At 43.3% G+C, this 26,169-nt stretch overlaps 1 protein-coding gene across 1 annotated transcript in view; it reads left to right on the top strand.

The window, feature by feature from the left end:
- Positions 1–26,169, top strand: part of ATP8B3 (ATPase phospholipid transporting 8B3) — a 379,813-nt gene that overhangs the window by 172,940 nt on the left and 180,704 nt on the right. The window contains exons 7-12 of the mRNA XM_086947162.1: positions 5,026–5,098; positions 5,576–5,646; positions 13,859–13,941; positions 20,831–20,989; positions 24,339–24,427; positions 25,206–25,399. Of these exons, the coding sequence (XP_086803288.1) occupies positions 5,026–5,098; positions 5,576–5,646; positions 13,859–13,941; positions 20,831–20,989; positions 24,339–24,427; positions 25,206–25,399 (669 nt within the window). The remainder of the gene's footprint in view (positions 1–5,025; positions 5,099–5,575; positions 5,647–13,858; positions 13,942–20,830; positions 20,990–24,338; positions 24,428–25,205; positions 25,400–26,169) is intronic.

The raw sequence follows: 26,169 nt of genomic DNA, 5'->3' as shown, positions 1-26,169 counted from the left end.
ATAACGGCCTTAAAGGTGTTGACATCGGGAGACCAGTCAATGCCTTCAGGAACTTGTTCTGAGCTTGGACTAAAAAATATACATTTTCGAACTCCCAGAGTTCTGCTCCATACATTATTGAGGCTCTAACCTTTCCTTGATAAATAGCAATAGCCGAAGCCACTGATTTAGTTAAGGATAGACGATGTTCTTTCAGGAGGGCCCCCGCTAGTTGATTGGGCTTTACAACCAGTAGGTCTATCTGTGGCTTCCAATTCAATCTTTTGCCCAAGGTTACCCCTAGATAGGTAAAAGAATCAGTTTGTTCAAGGGGATCATCATTAAAAACCGGCTGAAGCAGCACAAGTCATGCCTCCAGTAGGAGAAACTAATTAAAGAAAATAGTGCTTACAGGCTATAAACCCGTACTGTATAACAACCGAAGTAAAAGGGCCAGTCGCCATGGGAGGTTACAAATGAAGATAAAGCAGTACTAAGGAGGGACTAACAAGCCTATTTATGAATCAGAAGCCAGCATTTATGAAGGGCAATGACACAAGCCTATGAAAAATATAGGGGGAGAGTGGGCATGGCTTCAAATGCATACTCCAATACAGCAGGCCTCGCAGAGCAGCGCATGTGCGTTGACGGTTGTATGACGTTTCAACCCATGCTTTTACAACGCATGCCTTTACAACGCAGATATTACAACGCAAGTCGTTACAACGACTTGCATTGAGGGGTGCTGGAGAGTGGAATAGTTTAATTTTCTATTCCAACTCCAGTCCCCGTGGATAGTAGGGAAGGTGTTGGATAGAAAATTAAACTATTCCCTATCCAACAGCGCCCTCCAGCGAAAGTCGTTGTAACGACTTTCGTTGTAATTCCTGCATTGTAATGGTATTGCGTGGTAAAAGTTTCGTTGTAAACTATGTTCCCGCGTTGACTCTAGGCTCAAACTAAAAATGATATCCACTGGGAACTAATTGGCAATGTAATATTCTGTTATAATGAACAGGACCCACATATGCTCATGTTCTACAGGTTAAGTGCTTCAGGGCATCGTCAAGGGGCTGAAGTATGTTATAGAAATGAAATGACACAATACAATACAGGTAAGTTAGCTACTGCAGCCCACTGCAAGGGACTTGGGTTTCCGTCTCTAGATTCCCTGCTCAATGCATTCCTGTAAACACCACTCTTAAGTCCAGGCAGCTTTCTATTGTGAGAGCCTTTAGTGTGGTGGAAGCAGGGTCCTTCAAAGACCCTTGTTGAGCTTTCCTGAAAATGACATGTATAGCCCCGTCCTTGCGAACCCTTTCAGCTTGTTGCTGTAACCATCATGTACTAAAAGAGGGTACCAGAGCGAACAAAGACCTAGTAAGGGATGTACATCAGTTTACTGACAAACATGCCCTTCACACATGTGTGTGGTGTGCCAAGAGGATGTAGGAATGACTCAAAAGGGAGGGCAGCAAGGTAAAAGTAGGACATTTTTCACACAAAGGATAACGTTTTTCAACATTGCACTTCATATTGCCTTTTTGGTAGTCTCCAAGAGAAGAAAACAGGTGCTGAGTTTGAGAGTGTTTGTATATGGGGGCATGCATATGTTTCTGTTGTAGATTGAACTTGGAGCTGTCATTAAGAAAAGCTACAGGTATTGCTTAGGCCAAACAGGGCATGTGGTGGCACTAAGCGTCAGTGAAAAGACGGACATACCGTACAACAAATGAGATACTTTTAAATACTTCATGCCAACTAGAAGAAGAACAGCATAAAGTGCAAATGCAATTTAAAAAGGGTAACAAAACTGCTAATTTCAAATCCAATACCAACTGACGGTATTCACCGCCTAAAACCACTGGCCCAAAACTCACCAGTTTTAAATTAGAAATTTTCCAATAAACTACTCCTTTCCCCTCATTACCTTCAACTCTCTCTTGAGAGTCATAAGGCGAGGGCATCTGAACAACATTCACACTAGTCCCTTTGGTCTCTGCTTAGTTTATTTGGGATGTTTTGTGTACCTCAGGGCACAAGTCCTAAATAAAGAAGTGGGGGGACGCTCACAGACAGGAAGTGACGTCACGACCGGAAGTGACGTCACGAGAGGCAAAAACCTAGACGTGGGGGGACGCTCAAATACGTGAGGTGACGTCACGACCGGAAGTGACGTCACGAAAAGGAAAAAAACCTGTTAAAATAGGTATGTAAATGTAAATGTAAATTGGATTGGCAAACTCCGATGGCAGTGTAAGGGCAAGTGGAAAGTTTGTTGAGGACCTTGGCTAGAGAGCATACACTGGGAGGGGGCACGAACAGGAAGCCCCTGGTCAGTTAGTGGTAGGAGAAGCGTGTGAAGGATATTTAACGGAGTGTGGGTCGGAAGGAGCGTTGTGCTAGGGTGCAGGGGAAGTAAGCTGAGGCAGGGGCATGGAATGTGTGAGCAGAGAAAAATCCGAACATGGGGCAAGGTGTTCAGGGCAGTCTTTGCATTGGGGCGACTAAAAGTAGGAGGACCCTGCAGTTTAGTGGCAGAAAGCACTCTAAGAACGCCGGCAGTTTGAAGAAGGCAGAGATGTGCACGCGGGGTTAGGTCCCGAAGGGCTGTTAAACAGACAGTGGTGGGAGCTGACTGGGGTAGTGTACAAGGCTAGTTTCCGGCTGTGCAGTTGCATACTAACGGTGCGATTAGTTCATGTAGCTTGGCTTCCGGGCTCTGCTCTTACCTACACGGGTGACTCAGCATCTGTACCGCCTCCATCCTTCCGAGCGTCCTTTCAGCCCCCGGGGGGGGGACGGCGTTTAGATTGTGCAGGGTGGACGGCGTCCACCCTGGAAAACCCTCGAAAATAAGTGGGGGGATGCCGTCCACCCGCGTGGTACCCCCCGACTCGTGCCCTGGTGTACCTCTATGATGCCTCCTGAGGCCCCCGTTCACAGTACTCCATGTTTCTGTAAGTGCAGAAAATACCTTTATTTTACAGATTTGTATATAGCGTGAACTTGACACGAAGGTATCAGAGCGATTTACACAAGCACCAGTTGCGTTACACAAGGACACATTAATTTTTGTTAGGCACAGGGATATTAAGTGATTTGCCCAGAATCACAAGATGTTGCGCGTCCTTGACGAGATGGAACCCGGTTCCCCAGATTTGAGGGCGATCGCCCTAGCCGTTAGGCCACATCCTCTCCCCTTTTTCCTGATCTTTCCACATCTTTGTCTACTTAACAAATCCCTTTCCCGACAATATGCCAAAAATAAGGGGAAAGTCTCACAAAAGTGGCAAAGGCTGACAGATGGGCTGCTCTTTAAAGCTAATGTATTCATTTAAGATTATTTGATTTATATATTGAAAAGTCAGCAAATATGGTCCTATAGACAAAAATATCAATCATGTTTCAGATTTCGGATATAAAAAACGATACCTATTTACACATATGTAGAAAAGCCTTTTTTTTTAATAACCATCACTCATTGGAGTAAGGCTGGAGCAATTAATATGCACACGAGAAACAAAATAGCAAATTGAAAAAAATAACCAATTTTTAAAAAAAATGACTTAAGATAAGTCAGACTGTAACAAAAAGTAATGTAGAAGAGGAAAAAAAGAGGAAATGGGGATAAAAAAAAATCAAATTCATGTTTTGAAAAAAATTACCTGAAAACAGAAAGTAATTTGCTGTGATGCGCTAAGACACCAGGTTAATAAAAAACACTGTGCAACTTATATATAAATATCAAGTAACATTCAGATAAAAAAAAATAACATTCTGAAAAGAAAGTAATCAACGCTGTTCACAACCTGAAAATAAATACCTTTATAAAATTCAGGTTTGTAACATATCAAAACTCAAATTTCTCCTTTTACCTTATATTCTCTTTATGAACCTCTGTGGCATGCAACAATATGTTAGACCGTGAGTACTCACAAACATATCCCCGAGGGCAGCAAAGTACTGTCTGTGGCATGCCCGAGGTCCGCACTGATGCCAGCAGGGCGAGGGTCGGGGTGGTGAAAGGTGGGCGTAGGAGGACGTGAAGCAGAAAACCGAGCCTTCACATGACTTCTGTCTGTCACCACTGCTCTATTCTCATGCACCAAGAATTAAAGTCAAAGTAACGCACATGCATGTCAATAAAATTAACTCTCTGCAAACTTCAAAAAAGTGTATCATGTTTTTACATGTTTAGTGCCATAGTGCCAGATCTCTCTAAAACTAAGTTGTTCCTAAAGATAAGTTGTCAAGGACACCTTCTTTTCTTCTTTACTGTAAGTTCCAAGGCGACCATGAGTCAAGTTCTCTTTATGATGCTGGTTCATGAACCGCGTATTGCCGAAACACTACATTGGTGGAACATTTTCTAAACATCTCAAGAGAATTTGTTCCAGTTATTTTAATGTTCTACTATGTTTTTATGTTTTTTAAATATATATCTGCAATCTGCTAAAGGGGCCATATTCAAACGTCCTCACATAATTTACAAGCATTCTAACCGGGGGTTTGTTGGAAAGATTCTAGTATTAACTTATGCTCTCTCAGTATCCACCATGAAGAAAATCAATGCATCATTCGATTGTGAACAATCGGATTTGCATAGATATCTGCACGCTTTTTTCAAAAGAGACGAAAGTGTAGTGTTAGAAAACTATAAACCCCCTTCATACGTGTAAATCTTGTTAAAACTAAAACAATGCTTAGTCACATGGTAACCCATTCGATGCTCATGACGGAGCGGTTCCGTCATGAGCGTCGGTTGGGCTGTGCTCATGACGGAACCGTTCCGTCATGACCACGCCCGTTCTTAAGAACGTTCAGCACAGCGCGAAAATTCGCGCTGCGCTGATGTGGCTAGAGACCATCATGGAAACAGTTCTTACTGAAGGCGATTCCTATAAACTAATTATGATATGTTGATCAGTGTCTAGTCATATGAATAACTGCCCTAATCTCAGGAGGTCCCTGGGCCGTACTTTGAGTATCCCTGTGTTAGATCCTTCATTAATCCATCCCATTTTTCATTCCCTGCTTTCCAAGCTTCTCCACGAAGTCATGGAGGGATATCCGAGTTGGAGACATTGTGTGTCTGAAGAACGATGATTTCGTGCCTGTAAGTATGCCAAGGATGCAGTTTGTTGTCCAAAGACTCCTGCCACTTTGTAGACCCTTGACAAAAGATCCTTTAATACTTTACTGGACACATTTTCACCGCTAATTATTGAAGTCACTATGGTTTCAGCCAAAACTTCAGTTATACATGATCGCCTTTGCCCTGTAGGTTCTCTGTTCTTAGCACCTGTATACCCAATGTCCTGTTCTAACTAACAGCTTTACAGGTGTGGAGAGGGGCGCTGGCATTCACCTCTAGGGGTCTTCATCCATAATTCACCTTTTCAGGAGATGGGTTGTGATTCTTTTATACTGCACCTTACAGATCCTTTTTGGGTAGACACACTGGGGAGTCACTCTGCTTCAGAAAGCCTTACTTCTGGTGAATCAGTCAGTACCTCCTCTGTGATAACATAATTTGCATCTGAATAAAGTTTGAAATGAATAGCTGTCGACATTTGTCGTGTTTCTTTTGAAGGCAGACATGCTGCTGCTGCAGACTTCAGAACCTAACAGTCTATGCTACGTCGAGACTGCCGACATTGATGGGTAAGGAGTTTAAGAGCAAGGAGTCCTAGATTTATTTATTTATTTTTATTTTTAAAGTTTTATATAGCGCGAACAAGATCTTTGCAGATATTAGAGGGCTTTACAGAAACAGTAGGTAGGATAAACAAGACTCTTGAATCAATATGAGATTCCATAGACAGTGAGTTGCAAAAATAGGGTATCAATCATACAAGAGTATACAGAGTAATAACAATCAAGAAACAATAATAATATGGAAGCAGTACAATGTCTAAACGGATAAGATTATAGCACCCCAGAGGGTGAGTAAACACAATGTTGAAAGCAGAGTAGTAGTCAGTAGTGGGTGCGTTGCAGGTTATTGAGGCACTCAAGTCCTAGTGTACAACCCAATAAACTAGGTGGAAATCAATAGTATAGCATCTGTGCAATGGATTAGATCCAGAAGCAGACAAACAATGGACTAACATAGATAAGCATTCAGACAGCCGATAATGAAAGAGCCAAATACTGTCATTGTTCCAGTATCAATAGTGTTCAGGTGTATTTAGCCATAAGGATGGCCTTCACCTCTTTCTTGAAGAGAATAGTGGACGGGATAAGCCTGGTTTCTGGCGGGAGTGCATTCCAGATCCTAGGTGCCATTCCAGAGAAGGAGCGTTTGTATGTTTTTTCCTTCCGCAATCTCCGTGGTTTCAGGAGGAGAGTGTTTGTGCTTCTGTTGGATCTCGAGCCTCCTGATATGGTCAGCTTATGAGAGAGGTAGTTGGGTGCCTTGTGGTGTACGGCCGAGTGTGTCATACAGGCAATTTTCAACTGAATTCTGGCTTCAATAGGCAGCCAGTTCAGGGCTTTTAAGTCAGGGGATATATGCGAATGTTTTCTTGAGCCAGTGATGAGTCTCGCGGCCGCGTTCAGGGAGGCTCTTAGGGGAGCCGTTGTTGTCAGGGGGAGCCCGCTGAGAGCCACAATTCCGTAGTCTATGCGAGGAATGACTAAGGCTTGTACCACAGTTTGGAAGTCCTTGGGTGGTAGGAAGGGTTTGAGTTTTCTCAGAGTGTTGATTTGGAAGTTGGCTCCTTTAGTTGCTATGCTAATATGCTGCTGCATGTCGAGATTGCAGTCCAGTGTGATGCCAAGGGATTTCGCTGAGTCCACGATGGTGGGCTGGACATTGAGTGTGGTTAGATGATTGAGCCAGGTTTGGGTGATGGCCTTTTTCGCAGGAGGAGAGATCAGAAGGAACTCAGTTTTCAGGGCATTTAGTTTGAGGTGATTGTCGGCCAGCCAAGCTTGGGTGTTTCTTAGTGTGGCATTCAACAGTTTGATGTCTTCAGGGGATTGAAGCTTGAGGTAGAGCTGAGTGTCATCGGCGTACATATGGAAATGTACCTTAGAAGATTGAAGCAAGGTGGTGAGTGGTTCCATGACGAGGTTGAACAATGTGGGGGATAGGGAGGAACCTTGCGGGACGCCCAGTGTTACTGGCACAGGCGAGGACAGTGCGTTGTTGCTCTTGAACCTCTGAGACCGGTTGTGCAGAAAGGACGTGAACCATTTGAGAACCGTCCCGGATATGCCCATTCTGGTATTTAGGAGCTCCAGTAGATTCTCGTGTTTGACCGTATCAAATGCTGAAGAGAGGTCAAGAAGGATGAGGAGGCAAGACTCATTGTGATCAAGGATTTGGAGGGCATCATCCATTATGTGTGTCATGGCCGTTTCCGTGCTATGCTTTGCTCTGAATCCGGATTGGTGAGAGTTGAGGAGGTCAAACTGCTCAATGTGTTTTGTCAGTTGGAGTTGTACGCATTTTTCTAACAGTTTTGCTAGAGTGGTGATATTGGTGATAGGACGATAGTTGTTTAGGTCGGCCGGGTCAGCTGTGGGTTTCTTGAGTATAGGCGTGACTTACCCAATCTTGAGGGAGTCTGGGATGAGCCCTTGTTGCAGGGAACAGTTGATGATTTTAGTCCAGAGTGGGAGGAACAGGGGGGTGAGGACTTTAACAGCATTGGCAGGTAGGGGGTCTGTGTGATGATTGGCGGGTTTCAAGGTGACCAGCAGCTTGTGAATTGATTCTTCGGAATAGGTGTCGAAGGACGTCCATGAAGCGTTGTTTTTAGCATGAGTGTTAGTTATGCATATGGAGCCGGAGCATCGACTTACATCCTTGATGAGATCGCTTCTTATAATGTCGTTCTTTTGCTTGAAGAAAGCAGAGAAGTCTTCGCAACTTGGGATAGCCTTTGTTAAGTTGTTGGGTTGTGGAGGTTGCGTTTTGGTTTGGGTTTTGACTAACTCGAACAGTTTTTTGGTCGGTTTTTAGCTTGATCCAGCTGTTGGCTAAAGAATACTAATTTTGTGCGTTTGATTTTTCTGAAGTAAGCGTTTCTCTTACTCTTAAGCGTTCTAAGGTTCAGTGCTGAGGGGTCCGATCTCCACGAGCACTCAGCTAAGCGCATCACACGTCTGTCTTCATTGAGTCTGCCATCGTACCATGGGTTCGAGTTCTTGGTGGAGACTCTCTTCAGTTGCAAGGGTGCGGCTTCATTGATTATTGTAGACATGGAGTCTAGGTAGAGGTTGGTCAATGAATGCACATCAGAGACGTCCGTCGGGGGAAGAAGGAGACTGCCTGTGTGGGCAGGCAAGGACTTTGGGTTAAGGTTCTTCAGGTCCCTCTTCCAAATCTTGGTTTTGGCAGGTTGCGCCGGGTTAGGTTTGACCTTTTCGTTGATGAAGAAGGTGATGATGTTGTGGTCTGACCAGTCACATGGTTCGATTGTGTCTAGTTGGGTAGAGTCTTCTTTGGCGATGATAAGGTCAATGATAGAGCCTTTTTCATGTGTCGGACCGTTGCAGATTTGGGTGAGGTCAAGCGCGTCGAGGAAAGTCTTAAGGCTCTTCACCACAGTGTCTTTCTGGTCATTCCAGTGGAGGTTGAAGTCTCCCAAGTAAATTTGATTGAGCTGTCGACCGGCGTTGGTGGATATCGTGTCCATTAGTTGTTGGGAGAAGGTGAAGTTGTCACCGGGTGGATGGTAAATAACATGAAGGGAGCACACAGGTTTGCCCTCACTAGTAATATCAAGACAGATGAGTTCGCAGGAGGAGAGGGAGGGGGAGGGGCCTTCAGTGACAGCTAGGTTGCTCCTGTAGATGCATGCGATTCCCCCGCCCGTCTTGCCATTCCTGTCGAGTCTAATATTGAGATAGTTGGGGGGGACTAGTATGTCCATTATAGGTGTGGATGCTTCAGTTAGCCACGTTTCAGTCAGAATGGCTAGATCAATGCCCCTTGATAAGATGAGCTCCGCGATGCCAGAGGAGTGTCTCCGGGCCGATCTGCAGTTGAGCAGGATACACTTTAGTCTAGGGGTGAGGAGGGTGGGAGAATGTTCTAAGGAGAGGGGGATATTTTTGAGATTACAGGGGACAGAACTTCTGTCGCTCAGTGTGGGTGGCCTGAGGGGATTTGTGAGAATCGTGGGTATGGGGAGGTGTGTTGTGGGTGAGCCTTTTGTGGGACCTGGGCCATAAGAGCAGAGTAGATTGTGTAAGTCTCGGCCCGAGAGGGTGTTTAGGGTGCGACGGGGACGGCCGGTGGCCTTGCGATCAGGGATAGAGGGCCAGCGCGGGGAGAGAAGGGTGGAACGGTTTGAGGGGCGAATGGAGTCCTTGTTGGGCGGGGAAGTGTAGGGTAGTGGGTGCCTGGGGTGTGTGAGAAGAAGTTCTTTGATGGTGTGGAGCTCTTCCTTGACTTGTAGGAGGGTGGAGATGATCATGTCCAGTGTTGGATTGGGGATGGAATTGGAAGTGAGAGCAGTGGGTGAGTGTTTGAGTCGGGTAATGGGGTGGGAACTGGATCGAATGGGACGGGATGTGCGCGCGATGGAGCAGGGCTCTGCGGTCCGAGTGGGTGGGGTAGCGTTCGAAGGATGAGAGAGTTTGTGAACCGGGGGCGGGGATGAGGACAGGGGGCGGTTGATAGCGTGGGTGATGGCGCATGTGGAAGGCGGTGTAGGGGAGTTGAGGGATGAATGTAGGCTGGAGAAGGAAGGAGTGACAATAAGGGGGTGAGGGCTAAGAATGGGAGGGGATAAGGGATAAGGGGTTAGGTTGAGGGAGGTGGTGTGTTCCGTGAGTCTGGCCGATGGGGTGGGGTAGTGGGGAGTGAGAGTGGGGGGGGAGAGGGTGAGGGTTGGTCATGTCGCGGGGCGCGGGAGGTATGCTCAAGGTGGTGGAGGTGGGTTCTGCGCGACTTGTGTGAGGTGTGGGGTGGGGAGTAAGGAGGGTGGGGGTATTGGGGATGTGTGCAGGGGGTGATAATCGCCAATGCATGAGGGGTGTGGGGAAGTGAGATCGGATGGGTGATTGGTTACAGCAGCATCTGCATCATACCCCAACACAAAGCACTGCATGTCAAAGGAAGGATTTAGGGCCCGCGCAGGTTTGCAGTATTATGCCACTTTATGACGCCTAAAATAACAAAAATCAAAGAACCTCATTGCCTAGCACACGTTACTTACAGATGTGGTTCAGAGCAAAATGCACAATCTTATGGGACCACTAAACGGTTTGGCTACACCAAAGAATTTCATAAGCTTAGGCTTGTGCATAAGTGAAGATGTGTATAATTATTTTGAACCAGAAATATTAACAATTTCATGTACGCATGGACTGGGGTGATGCTATTTGCATGTAAAAAAAAAACAGACGGCCTGGTTTTTTGCTGCACGGTTGTGTTATTGGGCCAACTGTTTAGCAAGCCATCCACTGGTTGACAAGAAGAACATCAGTGAGTACATAGTGAACAATTTAAATGATGACACACCCCTTCCCAAAGACACCAGAGTTTTGATAGGAGCTTGCTCTACAAAATAGTTGTATAATACAAATTCTAAAACACTTCGGGGCAATTTATATCTTGGTGGACGGGATACTCCATCACAACAGTGACGGATATCCTGTCTGCGGATATATAAATGGCATAGGATATAATGGCGGGATATCTGTCACCGTGTTGACAGAGTAACTTGTCCGCCAAGATCTAAATCAGGCCGTTAATCACTGAAAAATTTCTCATTGCTCCCTGTGTGTTCTACTAAACCACTGGCTTGTTACATTAGCCGTTTAAGAAATAAGCAATAGGTCTGTCTTTGATATTCCAACACAAATAAGCACATATTTTAACAAATACTGTTTATGTTTGAGAGAAAAGTGAACGGCCCAGAGATCCTGATACTGGATATGAATCCCTAGCGAAGTTGGAGGAACTATTGCTCAAGGGTCTGGACAATTGCAGCCTTGAATAAACAGCTAAGGGATGGGTTGTGAGCAGGTGTCACTCCTTTACAAAGAAATATTATGCTCAAAGGGTAATTCCTTATTCAAGTAGCACACATTAATCCAGGTTGGTTTGAGTGAGAACAGTTCTTTTTATTCATCACATTATTATGTTAATTTCACTTGTTTTTAGTTTTTCGCAAACCAAATTATTAGGGAAAGTGAACAGCCGGCACGTGGTTTGCCTTATATGGCTAGTCTTTACATTCTACCATCATAGTATCAGCGATGAGTCTTTGCATTTTCAAGTTAGTAAAATCCAATTTTTGGTGGTCATAAGAAAAGTAGTTAGTTTCTCGCTGGGTGCTTGGATAATTTTTCTCTGGTGCAGCCATGTTTGTGCTCTGATCTGTACACACTGTCCTACCGCTCCCCTTTATAATTTTTATGCCGCTCTCGGGGTAACTTCATAATTCATATTTCTGTCACAAAACCCATATATGCTGCTGCAAACATACAATCCCACTAGAGAATGCACTCAATGCAAATATATAAACGTTTTTAAATGCACTCTTGATAAACGGTAGACGACTCGACGCTCCCTTGTGGTTGCAGAAATGTGTTATAAAGTCACAGGTCCCACGCAGGACCTTAACATTGATGTTCTACTCATCAACGCTGCCAGAGTTCACTTTGAGGGGCAATACCTGCTCTAGTGTGCGTTGTAAAAGGTGTGTCAGGGCGGTGCGTGTGAGCACAGAGCAGCCCCCGGGGTTCTCCCACCCTGCCCTGTTGGGTATAGTCTTCACAGCAGCATGGCTGTAGTTGAACCAGAAGGAGGCTCCAATCGAGAATACGTCACGGCGGGTTTATGAATGAAAGGTGAGCTCCGGGTCTCGAGGCAGCTGGTGATGACCGAACAGTCGAGAGATGATGTCACAAAGCAGTGGATGTTGCGCGAGCCCGCGACGCGTTTATAGGTTCCGGTCGTGGGATCTGCAGCCAGAGTGAGGCTGGTCAGGGCTGAGAGAAGGGGGACGGGACATGGCAGCATCTGTGGGGCAGAGACCTGCCGCCTCCGAAAGTCGGCCGAGTGTTTCCCCCGCGAGAGATGGGGTGTATCGAGAAACCCCTCTCACAACGGCAGCCCTGTTGGTTTTGGTTTGTGTTACCCCACTGGGGTTAGCAGCAATCCTCGCTGATGCCGTTTCAACATGAAGTTTCTTTCATTATCACAGTGTGGTTCACGCTGCTTGTATGTCTTGTTCGTGCGCAAGGATTCGAAGCAGGGAGCGGAGCTAATGAAAACCGCTGGTGAATAATATTTCAGAGCATATATTCAATGTGGGGAGATTTTACTTCAGCAGTTTATATAAAAGTACAACATGAAGGTGAAAATACACATTGCGTGCTGCTGCATAAGTGCCAAATAAGAATAAGTAACGAACAAAATTGGGTCGAGATATAGGGCCCGATTCAGCGACCAGTCCCCCCTTGAAGGCTGTAGGCGCATCCTTACGCGCTGAGGTAGACGCACAACTTTCGGGAGTTCACAACGATCCATTACTGCAGCCGGAAGGCCGGGCCAGGCTTAGGTTTCCAAGCAGTATTATTGCGAAAGGCATATGACATATCTAGAAACGGGTCTTCCCGTAATGCACAACTGTATGCACATTGTACATTGCAACTGCGCTGTTGGGGATGCCAGCACCTATGTGCAATGGAACTTTTGTTTTTTCTCCATGGAGAAAACATTTTCCCCATAATAGACCTCTTCCTCCACTCCCCTCACAGTCCCTTCACCGCCGTGCGAAGAGATTCCCTACAGGCTTTTTGCAGGAGCAAAAGGCCCTGGATTTTTGTACGTCTTTATAGAGCGCAGAGAAATGTGTGAATGCACAAAAACTCACAAATATCAGTGTTATTTTGAGCCGGTGTTTTCCGAGGCTCAGCACTGGCACTTAATTATCAACACCAGCACTTTTCATGGGCAGTTAAGGACACATTTATGGGACATTAAGTGATTTGCCAGAGTCACAGGATATTGAGACAACACTGGGCCCCCACCTCCGAAGTCGGCAGCTCTCTCCACTTTCATGGTTAGTAATTGGTTCTGTTATAGGTGGTGTTAACAGGAGAAATGGGCTGGTGCAACTGCCTCCTGACGAGACACGGGCTCTTGTTTATTGATTTTTTTCTTTTTTTTTTACAAATGAACCACTTACAAATAAATGACAGTTCTTAAACACTGAAGCAAAACCAGCTTTAGTCTACTAACTCCCGACCACTTGCATGGATTAGTACTACATAATTATATGGAGTCATGGCATACAATTTACACAGTGAAAACTGATTCACCTGTGCTCAGTATTCTTTTGTGAATAACCCAAAGGTATAAAATCCATCCATTACCTCCTGCCTCCCTGCAAGCGTTAGGGCGCTGATACATTAAAACGCTTCATGTGGGCATGAGTAGATTTTGGAGAGCACAGTTTGTTTTGAAGGGTTTTGAAAGATTAGAATCCTGCAGTAGTGGCATTACATAGGCCCTGCAGACCCCACTGTGCGGGGGCTAGGGGGGTAGGGGAGCTGCTGGGGGCCTCCTCAGCACAGTACTCTGGACGCTCCTGTTTAAATCCGGAGCAGGGCCCCTCCATGTACCGTGCAGGGGGGGGCGGCCTCAAGCTCTCTTACACCACTGAACCTGTAAGGCAGGCTTAGGGGTGTCATTTTAATCCCAGCTTTGAGTCTTTGAAAGTCTCCGAAACTGGCAGGTCACTGTTTCAAAGTACTTGATGATAGGCTGCACTGCTAGACGCCTTGAACCCATAGCACACAGAGGGTAGCATGTTGCTTTGTTGCTATATTACACCTGGAAGTCAATCTTGAGAAACATTTATGCTAAGTACTGTAATATCTCCATGTTTTTTTCCCTAATTTACAGAGAAACCAATCTGAAGTTTAAGCAAGCCTTGATGGTAACACACACTGAACTGAGCACAGTGCCGGCTTTGGTAGCATTTAATGGTAAGCCAGTAGTCCCATAAAAAAGAATGCTGTCTGTTCATATTCAGTGAATGCCCCCAGATTTCTCTTCCTCTCCCAAACACACAGACATAAGCAAAATATTGCACACATAATCCACTAGCATTTTGGGTAGCAAATAGACCAATTTACTAGTCAGTAGCATCAGTTTCCACACTTTCCAGATTTTTGAGTGAATGAGTGTCAGGAGGTACTCCAACCGGCTTGATAAACACACTTTTGTAAGGTCGCAATACAGTTGTAAGTGAACCTCTCATCAACCCTTTGGTAGTAATGGTACAATCAGCAGACAATTTCCTAGAGAAATGTGTAACAAGTCAAGTAGTATCAAACAACATTAAAGTACAACACAATAAATATCCAAAACAATGTAATATTTATAAAAATAAAATGTAATAAGCCTTTAAACAAAAACACAAAAATAGTAAACATCATCAAAGTAAGCAAGATATATGGATTTTTAAAGATTTTACAGTAAAAGGACCCAGGAAACCACACAAAACCAAATGAAAGTCCATATTTGCTGTAGGCTGAGACCTATGTGTGATTTCAGGATGACGTAAGTGGATCAAGTATGCCAGGTGGGCCACACCCGCCAATTACCTGGGACTGAGATGTTTTTCTGCAGGACAAGGAAGGATGCTGAAGCTGGTGTGGGTCCCTTTAAGTCAGAATCAAAGGTGTTGAGCTTCCTCAGAAGCCTTCAGTTTTAGAACCAACTGCTACGAACTGGACAAAGCAGGATTGTGCCGCAACAGGGTTGCTTTTCTGCTCGGGTAACTTTGCTGCTTCTCTCTCAGTCCCAAGTTTTACCTTTAGACTTAGTCAATTTTTTAACTTTTGAATTTCTTCAGAGGGACAAGGCTGAATGCTTTAGCCAGGCACAACTCTGTGAGTCCATTTTCATTCACTGCAAACCTTTTTCTGCAAAGCAAAATGCAGAATGGGTGCTTGAAACTGCCTCCCTCGCAATCAGCATTATTAAGGCAACAGTGGTCCCTTACAAATAACAATGCTTAATCAATAAATATAGACAAAGTCGTTGCGATATTTGAAAATGACATGTCCAGCCGGGCAGAGGTCTCGGTATTTACTTTTCAATCAATGTAAAACATGAATAACACACAATATACAAGACAGGGCACAAGCCTGTACCCAGTCAATCACACAAGAAATATCAGGACAGGGAACAATTAAAAGGAACGAACAAAAGGGTTTAGGCAAGAGCTTAACGCTCTGTAAACTTATTAATCGCAGAGTTTTGATTATAAATCAGAACAATATTGACACCTTCACACTTTTAACCCTTTCCATGCTGCCGTCGGCCATTGGCCGACGGCAGCACTACCTCGCTGGTGCTGCCGTCGGCCAATGGCTGGCGCAACCGCGCACGTTTTTTAAAACGGCCGCACTGCCGCAAAAAAGCGGAAGCAGCCAATGGGTTAAAGGGCAAATAAAACATTCCATGTGTGTAAGGTGCTCATAGTTGTCGACTGCGTTTCGTTCCGTTTAACACATTCTATGGATCTCATCAGGACATTTAATGTATGCCTAATAGTAAAGCAGCCTCATTTGCCAAGAGGGAAGCCAAGGGGTTCAAGGCTTATTCTGTATCCGGTCACAGGAGAATCCGGGCGGGCTGGTGCTGTGACCTGTTGGGGTCAGCTTGGATTCGATTCCAGTTAGCAATGTGCTTGTGTAGGGCTGAAGAAGGGCCAAGGTATGGCCAGCCAAAGAACGTCAGGCAGACCACAATCGGGAATATAGAGACGTTCAAGATAGTCTGGTACGATAACCGATAGTAAGGATGCAGTGCTGCTCAATCGCGAGTGCCGGCACTCGCGATTGAGCAGCACTGCATCCTGTTCTAAAGTTACTTTCTGAGCTTCCGAGTTGGGACACTGTGTACATTGCATTGACGTACCACGAACACATGCATTTATCGTAAAAAATCTTTATTAAGAAGTCTTTGATGTAAAAAAATAAAACTCTTGGTACAATTTCATAACGTTAAATCAGCTCAGCAAATAAAGAATCAAGTCTTCAGCCCTGGCAGGTTCAAACCTGGAAGTCTTGCCTGCGCATTGATTGAGAAACCCCAGCAGCATTTCTCGGTCATCCACATGTTGAAAAATAGGAGTTAGTTCCACGCAGTTCTTGCAGATGGAAAATATATTCCTAGTTGTTTCTACAGCCCCCAGGTCTTCTGGCCAGACTACTACTCGGAGACGTTTTAAAGGAATCACTGACAAAATATCAACCTAGAAAATATCGACCTACAGGAATATCAATGCAGAAATATCGAAGGCAAGAATATCGACATCCTATCTACAACATGGAAAGTACAAAAATATCGGAAAAAAATATAGATGTTAAAAATGTCGATGTTAAAAAGATCGTTTTTTTCTGTAAAAATATAAATGTAAAATAAAGTAAATAACACTAATAAATAAAATAAACATAATTAAAAATATCTAATAATGTTCAAAATTAATAAATAATACATATATAATAATACATTAATTAAACATATACAGAAAATATATAATATATACATACTTAACAATAAGTTGTAATAATTATTTTTAATAATTTATAAATTAATAAAAAATATTATAATTACAAATGCATTAACAAACATAAAACAAAAACATATATAAAAAGTAAAAAATTACGTTTAATAAATTAAAAAAATTAAATATACCTTTAATATTTTTTACATTACATTAATTATATACTACATTATCTAAATTTATACAAAAAAAATAAATAGCTAAATAAATAAAAATACTATTCAAAATCCATAAGTAAAAAAAATACAGTAATAAAAATGTTGGATAGAATAGAACTTAAAATTACCATTTCCACTCCAGAGAGCGCAACAGTAGAGAAACCGTTGTATAGCGTAGAGGTAAAAATTACTATTCCAACTCCAGAGAGCGCAACAATAGGGAAAACACTGGATAGCGTAGGGGTAAAAATTACTATTCCAACTCCAAAAAGTGCAACAGTAGGGAAAGCGCTGGATAGCGTAGGGGTACAAATTACTATTCCAACTCCAAAAAGTGCAACAGTAGGGAAAGCGTTGGATAGCGTAGGGTTAAAAATTATTATTCCAACTCCAGAGAGTGCAACAGTAGGGAAAGCGTTGGATAGCGTAGGGGTAAAAATTACTATTCCAACTCCAGAGAGTGCAACAGTAGGGAAAGCGTTGGATAGCATAGGGGTAAGAATTACTATTCCAACTCCAGAGAGTGCAACAGTAGGGAAAGCGTTGGATAGCGTAAGGGTAAAAATTACTATTCCAACTCCAGAGACTGCAACAGTAGGGAAAGTGTTGGATAGCGTAGGGGTAAAAATGACTATTCCCACTCCAGAGAGTGCAACAGTAGGGCAAGCGTTGGATAGTGTAGGGGTACAAATTACTATTCCCACTCCAGAGAGTGCAACAGTAGGGAAAGCATTGGATAGCGTAGAAGTTAAAAATAAAATACTTATAAATAATTGTTGTAAACAAAATAATAAATAACATTTTTAAATAACTCTACATCATTTATCCATTAATAATTACTAAAAACATAATTAGAATTGAATAATTAATTAACAATAAATGAACAATAAATACCAATAAATATGAGGTAATAAATATAAATTACCAAATAATAAATGTTGAACACTAAAATATTTTTCAAAACAAAAAACATATTGATAATTAAAAATTGATTAACAATTAAAAAATGGTAAATAAATGTATTTTTAAAAAAAAAAAACATTTTTTATGAGAAATTAATTACCAATTAATAAAATTAATTTCCAATTAATAAAAAGTATTTAACAATTAAAAATATCAATTACCAATTGTAAAAAATTAATTGGCAATTACAAAATGTAATTACCAATTACAAACCTTAATTACCAAATAAAAAAATGAATTAGCAATTAAAATAATTATTTACCAATTAATAATGAATTAGAAATAAAAAAATTATCAATACCAATAAAAAACAAATAATTACTTAATTTCAATTAAATTACTTCTGACCCTATTCCCCTATAAACCCAGAACCTGGTACAGAACTTAAACGCAACAAATTAAATTACAATTACTAAAAATTAACAATTAATTTACTATAATTAAATTACTTCCCACCCTATTCCTCTATAAACCCACAACCCGCTCCAGTACTAAAACAGAAAATTAGATAAAAAATAAAATTTTTAATATACAAAAAATAGTACACATATAATTTAAAACAAAAAAAAACTTAAAAAAAACATATAACACATACATATAAAATACATAATAAAATACATAACAACAAACAAATATCGATATTACTAACTTCGATATTACTTACATCGATATAAAATAAATCGATATTACTTACTTAGGGTTGATATTCTGTCCAACGATATTCTTGACCTCGATATTCTTGACCTTCGATATGTTAAACTCGATATTAATGTAGGACGATAATTAGGAATCGATATTTTGACTGTGCACCGTTTTAAAGCATGGGAAAAGTGAGCTCTGGCCTAGGGCCCCGCATTTCAAGGGGCACCCTTGATAATTGCTCAGGACAGGGCCTCTCATTAATTTATCCTAACAATCAAGCTGTAATAACTACTTTTACAAAGTTGAGCAAGAGTTAATAAAGGCATCCTAGCTGTCAGGCCCGTGCCTTTCTTTCTGCCTCCAAAGCAAACATAAGGAGAGGATTGCGCACCAAGTTGCCTCAGCCTGTCACGGCCAGTTCACTCCTGAGCAGCCAGTGCAAGGCATGTGCAGCATTGCAGGCAGTAAATCTATGTATGCCCAGAGGTCACACGTTTGAGGTAGAAAGGTGTGTTCCTTACAGCTGTTTGCTGTTCTTGCCTGCACACTAAGGCCCCCATTAGGATAACGGGCGGACTTTGTCCGCCGCCATCCCATTGGAAAAAGGGACCGCCCGCCATAAGGGCTGGGGTCCTGTGGGGGGTATAAGCCTGGGTAACATTTCAGTTAAGCTGCCATAATTGGCCACATTTGGGGAATTTCACAGTATGCTTGTTACACAAAATTCACGAAATTCCACCATTAAGCCTCATTATGTAATTATGCACGACTGTGTCGCATAAATTATAGCATGGGAACAGCACCGAATGACCGTAATGCGAAGGGCTGTCATTCGCAATTCTTTGTATTTGGTGCGATTTCTCTAGTATGAAATGCGTCCTAGCATCCAAAATGGATGAGTATACATTTTTTGCTAAAATATATTCTAAAGTATAGTACTGAATGCCCTATTTGCATTTTGGGTAATTACATGTCATTTCACGTAATTTCCCCAAAATATCACAGAATTATGAAAAAAAGAAATTACACAGACTGGTAAAGTCCTTCTGCTCCACTCCTGTTATCGCTGCAACAGGGGCAAAGGCTGCCGAGGCTCAAGGCAGAATTTGATGAGGGACCCCTGAGTCCCCTAGGGCGTAACAATGTTTATTGGCCTTCATTTGCATTGGGGGCCACTTTGAAATCTGTTGCATTACGAAACTTAAGGGGGTTCTCCTGCAAAGTACATAGAGACGGTCCCCCACGCTCTGGACCCAGTCAGGAGCTCTTAGACCAGGGCCGCCACCCGTGCACTATGCCAGAGTCGGACCCCTAGAGCTTGGCCCACCTGCACTGTGGGGACTGCTGTGGCTAATGTTACGCAACAATTCGAAGTGTCGGGCCCCCCTGGAGGGTAGGGGGTTACAGGGGTCAGCGTTATACTCCTGCTTGCTGCCAATCATCCCATAGTTCCCTATTCAAGATTGCTCCAGCCTTTCTCCCTCTATAAGATCTTGGTATGCCCTTTCAGAAAACCCCTATGGTGATGAAGCCACCTTACATCTTCATGTCTTGAAACTACTTCCCCATCGTGCTGGGAGCCCAGTGAGAAAAAAAACTGGGGTCGCTCTGGGAATAAATGGCTTCAGTTTCTGAGACTGAGCACGCACCCCATTTAGGATCTTCAGTACAAAAGGAAGAACTGTTAAGGCAGCAGTGTGCTGCCATCTGTTCCTGTTCCCTCACCCCGAAATGACTAATCCATGCCAAGTGGACACAGTTGATTCATCTCTAGCTTTCCTGGTTTAAGAGGTATTTCCATTGGCCCTGAAGAGGCCAGTCTCTGGAGCTGGGCTATAAGGCAAACTCATGCTAACCCAGTTTGTTCTCTGACAGGACAGAGTATAATTTTTAAAGTTGATTATCTATTGCACTAATCAAACATCTACTTTCACCACTAGATTTTTAGTGTAACTAGGAGAAGGGTCATTTATTAGGGTATCGGGGCGAACTGATTTCAATCCCATGTGGTTTAAACAATAGGATATTTAAAAAAATAGGGGAGTCTTTAGCCTTTGCTAAATGTAGCAATTGGGGGTTTGAGCTTTGTAAATATTGCTTGAAAGTTATAGTACTTTGCTAAAAAACCTTAACAGCTGCTATCTTCAATTTTACTCAGATATGCAGACACAAGCCCACTGCCGCCTAGTGCTCCACAGCCCTGCGCCACATATTTACGTACAGAACATAAAATGTAGGCAACAAAAGTAGTTTAATGCACTTCTTTGGTAAAGTATCCCAAAGGGGCTGATCCTAGCACGTTTGCAGTATGGATTCACCCTTAGCAGCGGCATAGAGCGTAGTGTGACTAGGCTAGACTGCAACAACCTTGTGAACAGGAAGTGCGATGTTTACACACCTCATCAAAGCACAACAGCAATGTTAGAATTGTTATCTGTCGGACTCCAGGGAAAGGTCTAACGTCACTTGAGGTTGTAGTTTATGCTGCTGCTGTGTAATTAGTGCTGTCCTCATTATCTATCGTCTGTGGTGCAGGCAGTGTGATCTGCGAGGAACCCAACAGCAAGATGCACACGTTTGTTGGAACCCTGGAGTGGAGGGGCGATAAATACCCCGTGGACAATGAGAAGATGCTGCTGCGGGGCTGCAAGATCCGGAACACCAAGACCTGCTACGGGCTGGTCATTTATGCAGGTACAGTCAACTGACCGTGTGGGCTCTAGGTTGGAAGATGTTCACAAAGACACCCTCCTGGCACTGAGGAGGTGGCAGTTCTTGAAGAGCTAGAGGCTTGGTTAGTCAACCTTAATGGAGCGCAATCCAGCCCAGAGATGATTTGTTTCTCAATGGATGTGCGTGTCTTTAAGCTGTAAATAGATGTGTACAATATAGCCTATTCGTTTTTCCATCCATATGTCATCAAATGATGAATTTTAGGGCCTGATACAGAAAGGGGCGCTAACGGACTGTTCTTCTGGATATCGAGCCTAAGAATTTTGAGATAGAAGGTTGCTGCTGCCCCGTAACAGCCACAGGTAAGAGTCGGGGCCCGCCGGCAGCTGCCCCCCAAACTCTTGCTGCCTGGTATGGAATGCCCCCCATTCACTCTTGCTACACCACTAGATATATTTCTATTGTCAAGGTAGGTGTATGTGAAATCTGTACTTTTGATATTAGGACACGTTACAACGCAAACGTTTACAACCCATGCCTTTAAAACACGTTTTTTACATCGCAACATCCATTACACCGAATGATTTTACAACTCATGCTATCACAATGCATTTTTAGAAAGAAAGCAGAAGGGTTTGGTTGCAGACAGGTGGGCGGGCTGCTCTGTGAGCAGGGCTGGGCAGGGCAGGAGTGGTGTGCCCACTCCTGAGGGCGCAATGACTGTTTGGTCGGTCCTCGGGGGCCACCCAATCCAGTCTTGTGCACTCTGACCTTTCTCCATGCAGGCTACAATTCAGCCTACATGGAGAAACTAGCCTCCCCGTAAGCCCCTGGATGGACAATGTCCCCTCCAATCACAAAGCTGCAATTGCAGCGCTGTGATTGGCTTAGGGGAGGGAAGGGAGGCTGCCTGCTTCCTGTTTCTGACAGAATCAGGAGCAGGAGCCAAGAAAACAAGGGACCCGGCCAGCCAAAAGGTACGCTTTTTAATGTATTATTAAATGTACCTCTAACCCCTCCCCGCACGACCCTCCCTGCACCGCTCCCCGCCCCGCGATTAATGCTGGCTGCGACTAGCAAGCGCTAGATAAATGCAAACCTTTTTACCTCTTCTTCCCCTTCGCTACCTTTCTCAATCCAAATAACTGACTAACATATCCACCACTCAAATTATTTTTATATTTCACTATACTAATTCACCACTAACACTCAATGGGTTCCAAAGTAGCGTGCTACTCGCCCAAAAAAAACTTCAACACCCCATCAAAGGTAGTAAGAGCTATATAAATGCAAACTTTTTCTCGATCCCTCCACTATCCTTTTCAATCCAAATAATCTGACTAACATATCAACCACTAAAATTACTGTACTAATTCACCACTAATCCTTTATGGGTTCTGAAGTAGCGTGCTACTCACCAAAAAAGCGCTTCAACACCCCATCAGGGGTAGCAAGCGCTATATAAATGCAAACCCTTTTCCCTATTTTGTCCCTCTACTATCCTTCTCAATCTAAATAATCTGACTAACATATCAACCACTCAAATTACTTTCATATTTTCACTATCCTAATTCACCTCTAATCCTTTATGGGTTCCGAAGTAGCATGCTACTCACCGAAAAAGCGCTTCAACACCCCATCAGTGGTAGCAAGTGCTATATAAATGCAAACCTTTTTCCCTCTACTATCCCTCCACTACCCTTCTCAATCCAAAAAAACTGACTAACATATCCACCACTCAAATTACTATCACATTTTCATTATACTAATTCACCACTAATCCTTTATGGGTGCCGGAGTAGAGTGCTACTCACCAAAAAAGTGCTTTGATGCCTCGTCAAGGGTAGTAAGCGATATATAAACACAATTACAATACAATACTCCCCACCACCCTTTAGTCCCTTAAATCATTCTTACTGTGTGCATCAGAATCTTCCAGTTGATGGTTGTAAGAGTGGCCTGGACTGTCAGTGCGATCAGACTCCTCCGGCTTCCATTGCACTCACTGGCTCATTTCGGGGCACGAGGAGTTAGGTTTGAGAAGAAACATGTGGAACAGAAGGAGGAATGAATGACTAAACAAGCATTCATAAGACTTAGTACAACTACAGGGCTAACCCTCTTCTCTATGGCTAAAAGTGGGTAAGGGAGCAGATTCCCAGAGAGAGAGGAGCAATGTGTCTCGCTTGCCTCTATGAGCCTGTGTAGATGCCAAGCCTTGGAAATATTCGGCAGGTAAATCAAGCAGCAGATAGCATGTAAAAATATAACAAAGCCTTTATATAATTTTAAAAAGTGTATCTCTTTAACATGTGGAAACCTTTCACTTTAGTACATCAGATTATATCAACACATTGATTGGCATTTATTAAAAGTGATACTATTAATGACCCCACCCACACTCCTACGACTATGCCAAAAGTGAACTAAGAGGCAAGACAGCTGTCCTGTGTACCTATATGTGGCCTAAGGTCGTAATATCCAAAGGGCAACTTTAGAGTCTATTAAATCAAACAGAAAAGGTTTTTGTACAGCGCACGTCATGAAATCACACATTCGAAAGTGCTGCGTATGTGATAATAAAGAAAAGGAGGCCCGGTGAAATAAAATGTTTGCCTAGGATCACACAATTTTGTCAAGCGGCGAAAGCCAGGATTTATCCTAAGGTTTATGTTATCACATTGTGCAATTCAACCAGTAGCTCTACATCTATTTCTCGTTTCTTTTTTTTACATCAAAGGTAACTGCTTGTTTTAAATTCTTTGTGCACTAAGTTAGAGCGTGGGTGGCAATGTTGGAAAGCTTGGCTCGTTTAGGGCTACAGGGTCCAAGAGCACCTCGAGCTGAACCTAAGTCAGGTATCCGGCTCGAGCCTGGCTTGAGCTTTCAGTAGCCCCCTTATACTTTGTAAACAAAGCAATACGTTTTTGGCTGACGTTCTGGCTGCCACTGGCACCTAGACCAAGGTATTCACCTGGAGCTGTAAGTGGCTAGGTGTGGCATGCTAAGCACTGCACTAGGTTCTAAAGCTTCTGAAGTATATTTAGGCAGGACTACTGGCTAAATTGCTTGCACATTTTAGTAGTTAAATGACTGCTTTCCGAGGATGCCTGCTATCCTTTGCTTACAGTCATTGCAAGCTTGTAGATGTTTGCAAGGACTGGTGTTTTCTGGAGATCTCACAGTCCAGCCTTCTCAAGATCTGACCCGATTACTTATACAAGAAGACTCTTTCAGATTTCTCCACAAGTAAAGTTACCATACTGAGTAGAGTCTCACAACATCCATGGATTCCAGTGGTCTGCACATCTTAAGGTATTCGCACTCACTTTGCCTTCGCAAGTAACCGTGGTAACCACCTCTCTTGCAGGTATTGATTCAAAGATAATGAAAAACTGTGGCAAGATCAATGTGAAGAAAACTAAACTCGACCTCCTGACCAACCAAATTGTCATCCTAGTAAGTAAGAGTTGGTTATATGTTAAACATGGCTTCATGTAGCTTGCGTCCTACACTCAGGGCAGGGAGGTATGATCTCTGCAGCTCTGTGTCATGGAAACGATTAGTTAAGACAATGTAATTATCAACGTTTTTTACCCAGAATGTAGAATATAGTTGTACAAATGAAGACAATTAAGGTCTCACTTGTTAAACAATGCTAGTAGGAATCCTCTCTGCACGTAATGGCTCTGCATGTGTAGTATTGCGAAAACGACGATTCTGCCAATAGGAAAGTGGCTCGACTCTGCATTTCCACAACCATGCGCAATGGTGCGGCACTGAATTAAGCTAATTTGCTATCATTAAGGTATCTAACGTTTAACTGTTGTAAACTATTCAGTCGATCCACGAATCTCACAAAAAAAGTGCAGTTGTTGGACTTCTCTGCCAGCTCCTTGAAGTGTTTCGTTAAACCTTTTTTTAAACAACTTGACGTTACCAACGTTGACAACATTATTGCTACAAAAGGTTGAAAGTATTGTGTAATATTTCATCTGAAGGGGAAAAAAAACATAAACACGAAACCCACTATTTGCTCATAGCTCGCCTATAAAAAAGTTTTTGGGGAAAAATATCAGGAGGAAAATGTCTTCTACATGACAAACACTGTCCAGTTCACACAACTGGCTGAGTTTCTATTCCACACTTCAATAACACTGACCCAGCAATCCGCTGAGAGTTTTATAGTGTGTTTTTACACCCTTCATGCCCTCTCTTAAACTTCTCTTCCCCTCAGATCTTCATTGTGCTGGTCTTAACAAATATTTGTCTAGCCATCGCTGCTGGCGTCTGGTCAAAATGGTTTCAAGAGAAGCACAGTTACATTCCAGCGCTGGGCGCAGACATTACACCAGCCTACGACGCATTCCTGATCTTCTGGGGTTACACCATCCTGCTGAGCACCATCGTCCCCATGTCCATGTTCATAACGTAAGTCTGCTCAAGGACAGGGTACTGGCCAAGACTCGCACAGAATTCTTTCTGCTCACACTGTGAGAAGCCCCTTTATCCTGCTGTCACATACCTGCCTTTGATCGCAGATTTGTTTTATATCTTGCCTGTTGTGGATAACACCAATACTGTCAGTGGGCTGTGGATCAGCCAATTGCTTCTCATTACATGAATTTTTTGTCAATGCAATGTGCCATCTTCCTAGTCTGTGGTTCTCCTTCCTCTTCTTGTGTTTGTCCGTTCTCTCATGCATGTCCCTCTTACCATCCTTTGGAGTGAATGGCATGTGCCCTTCTACTGTTTACATTCAGGGAGTACTTTTTTTTTTTTCTTTCACCATTCCATACAAGTACGTGTTTTCAGCTTGCGCCTTTAGGTGCTCCTTCCCCTTGCGCCATGTGCTTAGCCTCCCACCACTCATTTAAAGTGCTGAAGGAAAAGCTGGTCTATTACTTCCAGTTCCCTCCTCCGTGCAGTTTCACACTGTTTGTTTTTTACTTGCAGTCCCACCTCAGCTCTAGTTTTACTCTGCCCTCACCGTCTTGTATTTCCATTCCCTCTCATGGCTCATTTCACCCCACCCTCCCGCTCCTCCATTGCTCACTGGCTCGCCATCTTGTTTTTAAAAACCCTCCTTCACTACTCACTCCCCTGCCTGCTCCATCATTGCTTCACCTTGCCCCCACCTTGCCATCTCATTTTTTAACTCTTTGCGAGGTCCAGGCAGCTGCAAGCTGCTGCTGAGCTGC

This window comes from Lissotriton vulgaris, chromosome 12 (assembly GCF_964263255.1).
Source record: "Lissotriton vulgaris chromosome 12, aLisVul1.2, whole genome shotgun sequence".
NCBI lineage: Eukaryota > Metazoa > Chordata > Amphibia > Caudata > Salamandridae > Lissotriton > Lissotriton vulgaris.
This window is presented reverse-complemented; position numbering and strand designations above follow the sequence as displayed.